Source organism: Megalops cyprinoides, chromosome 21 (assembly GCF_013368585.1).
Source record: "Megalops cyprinoides isolate fMegCyp1 chromosome 21, fMegCyp1.pri, whole genome shotgun sequence".
NCBI classification, from domain to species: domain Eukaryota; kingdom Metazoa; phylum Chordata; class Actinopteri; order Elopiformes; family Megalopidae; genus Megalops; species Megalops cyprinoides.
The window spans coordinates 1,860,253-1,866,789 of record NC_050603.1 but is presented as its reverse complement, the minus strand read 5'-3'; the positions used below and the strand labels follow the sequence as shown (position 1 = coordinate 1,866,789).

The 6,537-nt window shown below is 43.4% G+C and overlaps 1 protein-coding gene across 2 annotated transcripts; it reads left to right on the top strand.

Annotated features, from left to right (window-relative positions):
- The first annotated feature begins 1,312 nt into the window (after positions 1-1,312).
- si:dkey-202e17.1 (uncharacterized protein LOC555344 homolog) lies at positions 1,313-6,295 on the top strand. Of its 2 annotated transcripts, XM_036555033.1 has the most exons (4): positions 1,313-1,541; positions 1,763-1,952; positions 3,288-3,955; positions 4,357-6,295. In XM_036555033.1, the coding sequence occupies exons 2-4, from the start codon at positions 1,784-1,786 to the stop codon at positions 4,516-4,518; spliced, it is 999 nt and encodes a 332-aa protein (XP_036410926.1). In that variant the 5' UTR covers positions 1,313-1,541; positions 1,763-1,783; the 3' UTR covers positions 4,519-6,295. The 2 variants fall into 2 exon arrangements, with proteins under 2 accessions (XP_036410926.1, XP_036410927.1); XM_036555034.1 differs by lacking the exons at positions 1,313-1,541; positions 1,763-1,952 and adding an exon at positions 1,969-2,437.
- The last annotated feature ends 242 nt before the right edge of the window (positions 6,296-6,537 follow it).

Sequence of the window (6,537 nt, the reverse complement as noted above, 5' to 3'; positions counted from 1 at the left end):
CCTCTATAATAGCGTACGGACAGTACTTAAGTTTCACCCCTAGGTGGTGAAAATGTACTACATTTGTTCTAGCGACCCACAGGTCGGTTCTGGAGTTTGATTGGAATAACGCCTTTATGAAATATGCGATTTCAGTAGTTTTTATTATCCTCTACGATTCGTTGCGAAAATGTGAAAATGAACGGATGAACTTCTGTTCTCTTTTGCTTCAAGTCCCCCTGGATAAGAGCATCGGCTAAATGAGTGTAGCCTAATATAATCTAATATAATGCAACGTTTGTGCAACTGTCAGGTGGTGAAGTACTTGTCCCAATCTGCGCCCAGGAACCAATTACTGATAGTCCATAGGCGAGTAAGGATATTTTGATATTTTGATATCAAATGATCACAAACCCTTTCAGGTGTATCGGTCTGGTGGAACAAACACATCTTCAACGATTCATGTTTGTAACAAAGAAGTAGCCCTTTACGTGCTGCAAACATACGGTCGTGGGGCACTTCAGATCACGGCTGTTCCATAATGTGAAACTCAGATGCGGGTGCAGTTGTCAGATAAAACAAACGTTACGAATACGAAGCTCGGTTGGAATGAAAATCGCCCGGGACCCCGTTTGTGAAATACTGCCTGAGGGGGTCAGTGTACGGTGGGTGTTCCTGCTTTTGTTAAACACAGCCAATATTTAACTTCATCACAATTGGAATAGTCCAGTCTAGCCTGCTTAGTGCGCGTCAGATGTTTACACGGGTTCCCTGCAACGAGAACATAGTGGGCTACTTACATCAACAAAAATAGGAGCCCAGAAACGTCTGTAGTCTGTATGTGCAAATCTTCTGAATTTATGTAGCCTGTATCATCACTTCATAAAATGTTAAGACGCAAATACACTGTAATTTATGGTAAAAGAAGATTCCAGATTTCGCAAGTCCAGTAAGGCTACCTGTGGGCTCTGGTTTGACCGGTTATAAATCTGGATTTGGGAGCGGACGTCAGAATAAATTCAAAAGGGGTCATACGGACAAATCAAATCAAATTGTCGCACTATATTGCCTGTTCGGCGAAGACAATATATATAGCCTTCTTTGTGACGTAACTCTGGCTATAATAATGACAAATTCCATATGGGGTGTGACGTGTAAAAGTATTTTAAACACGTTTCTTTTTCCTGTTAAACCTGTTCATCTGAACTGGACAGAATACCTGAGTACAGGTATAGCACATGTGATGCGCAGGTTAGCGCATCACCTTTAATGGATCCTGCGCGCGCGCACACACACGCACACACACACGCACACACACACACAGACACACAGACATCTCCCACTCAGGCAGAACAGTACTGGGTGAGAACCACTCTTGGTTTTATCTTGATTACCGAGAGCTCTTCAGAAAACTTGACTGCTACAGGAAGCGTAATCTTTGAACTTTTTTTTTAATCTCTGAAAGTAAACAACTTTCATCCAGAAAATGACATTTCATCCAGATAATGATTTTATTAAAAATCACAAGGAAGGTTTTCTATTTTGATCATGCTGTGTAATAGGTAAGTATGGAAATAATCGGGAGCATAGTCTGCCTTCTATTGAAGTATTTTTTTTCACAAAAATAATATCGGAAACTCATGTATTCTACTATTTTCATGCAACATTACTATCTACTTAAATATGTTTGTTATTGTATAAAATAAACCTATATGAATACAATACAACGTATAATTTAACACAATGGCACTCAACAGATTTTTGCGGTTTGTATTATTCGCAGGGGACTTCGGGAGTGGTCGACATGAGATTCCGGTCACATTTATTCTTCCTCACGGGACTGTGGGCAGGTTTCACCTTTATTAAACTGTGTGTGTATTATGTTCCTGAAAGAGGTCACTTGCCAACGATACATTCGTCAAATGGTGTTGCTGGCAACAGTCACAGAGAAAAGAGGCTCCACCTCCACCCAGGTAAGAACCACAAAAATGACCTGCTGGCGTTGGCGTGAGACGAACGGAGCCGGGGGAAATTCTCGGTTAATATTTTGGTGCTGTGGTCCCTCGTGTGTCTCTCAGTCCCTCCTTGGAAACCGTGTACCAACGTGCGCCTCGGAGGCGCTTGCTCTCATGGTCAAGCATGAAATATTGCAACTGCTTTAAATTACTTTCTGGAAATAAGAATCGGGCTTGAATTTCGGCGCTTCTGAAATGCCCTGAGCTCTTACGTAGGCCTGTTGAACTGAAGCGTTGTTGTTCACCATTCGCGAAGCTTAGTAAAAACTTACTTGAAAGTTCTACGCCTTTGTGTATGGATTTCGATGCCTATGCATATTAATAAAAAATATTAAATGATCATGTTCAAAAGACAAGCAATATATTTCGCTCCACGTTCAGTATTAGTATCGTGACTTTTTCACCTGATGCGAGCGCTGATCTTACTTAGGATGTTTGGAGCGGTAAGTCTGTGGCTGGGGTGACCGGAATGAAGCCACGTTGAGGATAAATGCACACGCGCATTATAAGATAGCAAGCAATACCGCGTTATTGGGTGGTTCATAACATCGACATACATCGACAAGCTGTACAATATTCTTTTGATAATAACATGACAAGTATGATGCATTGATCACTGTGGCCAGCGCTTCTGCAGGAAGTGATTTGTGGTGAAGGAAGTGACCAAATTGCTTAAACTCCATGTCAAGCAATCATATGGTGACATTAGGGGTCTTAAGTGAATTACAGAAATTAAATAATTCTAAATGAGGAAATCTTCTGTTAACAGTGCCTCTGTGTATCTGATATTCTTAAATTATTTTATGTATTTATTATTTTTTTTTTTTGAAAAAGTGCAGTTGTGATTAATTGGGAAAGATTTTCTCTTACAATGTCTATAACATTTACAGTATTTATTAATTATTGTGGGTTTGAGACTGCAATGCAAATTTGGTTAATGGTGATACAGCAAAAAGTTAACTGAAATTGTACTGTGTACCTGCTGCACCTTGTCCAACAGCCCCAGCCTGAAGACTGATCATGTTTCCTCAATTCATTATCATTACACCTTTTCCGTTTCATACTGATTTAGTTTGTACTTTTTTCATTTGCTCAAAACATTGTAAACCCTGTTCCTGTGGGAATCATGTATGTGTCAGAAATTGCAAGCACAAATGCAGCCATGGTAGGCTCAGTTTTGAGTGGAATCACCACAGACCTTCACATGTGCAGAAGGGAAGTGGGTGAGGATCTCTTATTCGCCCTGAATAACGATCTGCGGTAATAACGAGGACTCTTATTGGTTTGTTGCAGAGGAAGATGGAGGGGGTGCGGCCAAGCTGGCAAGGAAGGTGAGGGTGCTGTGCTGGGTCATGACCGTGCCCAAGAACCTGAAGACGAGGACCCAGCATGTCCGCGCCACCTGGACCCAGCACTGTGACAAGGTGCTCTTCATGAGCTCAGTCAATGAGACCAGCTTCCCCACGGTGGGGCTGAACGTGAAGGAGGGCCGAGACCAGCTCTACTGGAAGACCATCCGGGCCTTCCAGTACATCCACCAGAACCACTTCGAAGACGCGGACTGGTTCCTGAAGGCCGACGACGACACCTACGTGGTGCTGGAGAACCTGCGCTATCTGCTGTCGAAGCACGACACCGAGGAGCCCGTCTACTTCGGCCGCCGCTTCCACCCGTTCGTCCGCCAGGGCTACATGAGCGGCGGGGCCGGGTACGTCCTGAGCAGGGAGGCGCTGCGGAGGTTCATCAGCGGATTCGCCACGGGGAAGTGCACCCACACCTCCCCGATCGAGGACCTGGCCTTGGGGAGGTGCATGGAGATCATGAAGGTGAAGGCGGGAGACTCTAGGGATGCCAGCAAGCGGGAGACCTTCCACGCCTTTCCGCCAGAGAAACATGTGGTCAGGAAAATCCCCTCCAAACGCTCCTGGTACCTGAGCTACGACTACTATCCGACCCTAGAAGTAAGCGCCAGCTCTCTCTCAGCTAACCGCTTCGGGAACAGAGTGTTTTAAATAAATGAGCCCTTTGTGTGGACTTCTGATAATTGTCCTTCAGAATGTGGACATTCATGGAGGTGTTATGGAATTCGGAATGTTCTGGAATGTGGGATTTTGTGATTTTTTTCAGCAGTGCAGTGATTTCAGCAGGGAGTTGGACAATACAGATACACCATGCCTGAAGGACCAGGGTGACAGTGTTGTAGCCTTGATGAATGTTATTTATTTGTGCAGTAGTAGAGCTATAACTTCCTTGTCTCTTGGTGCCAAAATGCAGTTTGTGTAAAAACGGAAAATTTCCGATTGAACTGACGTGCGAATCGCTGTTAACGGCTGTGTCTTTGTGTTTGCTCCTCTCTCTGTAGGGTCCCGGCTGCTGCTCTGACCTCTCAGTGTCCTTTCATTACGTACCCCCGAAGCTAATGTATGAGCTGGAGTACTACACTTACCACCTGCGTCCCTACGGCTACAGGTACAGATTTGATCCAGAACTTGCAAAGCGCAAACTCAACCACACATCTCCCTGAGGTGTGGCACTTGGTCCATTCGGATTACTTCAGAGGAATTTTCAGATTAATGAACTTTCTAACTGCTAATTAACTCATGGGATCATGCCATTACTTTTGTCTGGGTTGAGTGTGGAATCCATCATGAGGATTTACTGTGGATTCAGCCTCTTGGTCTGACATGGTTTTCCTTGGAGGGAAAACCGTTTCCTTCAAAGTGAATTCAGAAGCACAATAATCTAGGATGCACCTAATTTGATTGAAGAGAAAGGTGGGGAGTCTGTTACAACCAACATGCCAAATCAACACTCCATTGTAGCAATGTGTGGCTAAAGTTGACTGCAGGACCATCTGCAAGCCTCAGAAGGAGAGTTCATGCTGAGATACTCGTGGGTCATTACCTGTAGGCCCAGCTGACTGAGGCGACACAGAACTGATTTTCCAGACACACACTCACATATACATACACACACTCAGAAAGAGAGGTATGCTTAGGAAAGTCACGCAGGAGCACTGATACACTTTGATACACTCACATGCAAGCCAACAGGTATTTTTCAGACTGCAAGTCCCACAGAGCACCACAGTGAAGTGAGCACCAGTTGGAGGATAGGTGAAACCACAGTAACATCGTCTGAGCAATTTGTGTATATCTGATGAATTGGAGGGTGCCTGAGATAAGACAGATGAGAAAAACTCTGGCTTACCTACCCCACGAAGCTAATTGGTCAGGGCACTGTGGGCTCACGGTCACTGTTGGTAAATGATGCTGCTGGTTTTGTACCTGGGCCATAGAGCTCAGCCTGCACTCAGGAGCCCCAGTAAAACGTACTTTATAAGTAGAATGTTTCCCTTAGCAGGAAAGCACCTGTCATCATTAAGACCCCTTATTTCAGAGGGAAGAGCACTTAATCATTAAAACACACTTTGTAGGCTCAATTTATACAGCGCTTCAATCTTAAACAAGCACATACTTTCTTGTTCTTTTCAATGAAGAAGCCCACAGTTAGAGAAACATTCAGGTGTCAATTTTATTAATTTTATTTATTTTCTTGTCATCGTTGTCCAATTTTTTGTGTGTGGGGATCCGTTTTACTGACAGACCAAACAGGTTTTCAATTAATATTTTTATCGACAGTGCATTTAGTAAGTTTCTAAAATGTAATGTGTACTCTGAATCTGCCCTACCAGTTAAAGCCGAGTGAATTTTGGGGGGCTTCGATTAGTGTTCTCTAAACTGAATGGTGTGCATCACTCTCTACTTGGCCAGAGGGAACCCCGTACCAACACGTCCATCAGGTCCATGAAAAAACAACCCCTTAGGGTTTTCTGCTTGTGTTTTCTGCTTGTGTTTTACTCTGCCCCACTTGTAAGTCGCTTTGGATGAAAGCATCTGCCAGATGGATAAATGTAAATGTAAAGGCTGGGAGAATGGGCAGTGTTCACTCTTCCAAGGCCTCCAGAGCACAGCTGGCTAATTATTCACAATAATAATAGCCATGTTTTGGCGGAGGCATGGAGAGGGATTGTGTATTGGGAACCGTGAAGGAATGGGGTGATCACTAATTCTGCTTTGTCATGGCTTATCAGGTCTGACAAGCTGAAAAGAAAATGTTCACAATGTTTGGAATTTGACACAAGCTGAACATATAGCAATGTTTTTTTTTCCGTAGGGGTACATTACATCTTAAGAGTGATGATGCAGGTTTGATGACTGAATTTAGACGAGGACTGTTATTAGACCATGGCCTGGGTTCTGTCCTTCTGTCTGACGTTGTCTTTAGATTTGAACAATGAATGTAGGCAAGTGTTAGTGTTTTCATTATGTTTACGCTTCCCATGGATTTCAGTTGCTAATGAAAGTTAAATGTTTATATGTTCCTGATATGTGTAATAAAACTGGTTTCCTTCTAAATTTTCCCATAATTCCAATCTGTGGCTTGATACACAGGCTTGATTCCCTTTTAAGCCCTTGGGTCACACTGTTTTCTGATCAAACTGGTCAGAAAATTTAAACACATTTCCATTTCTGGCATTTAT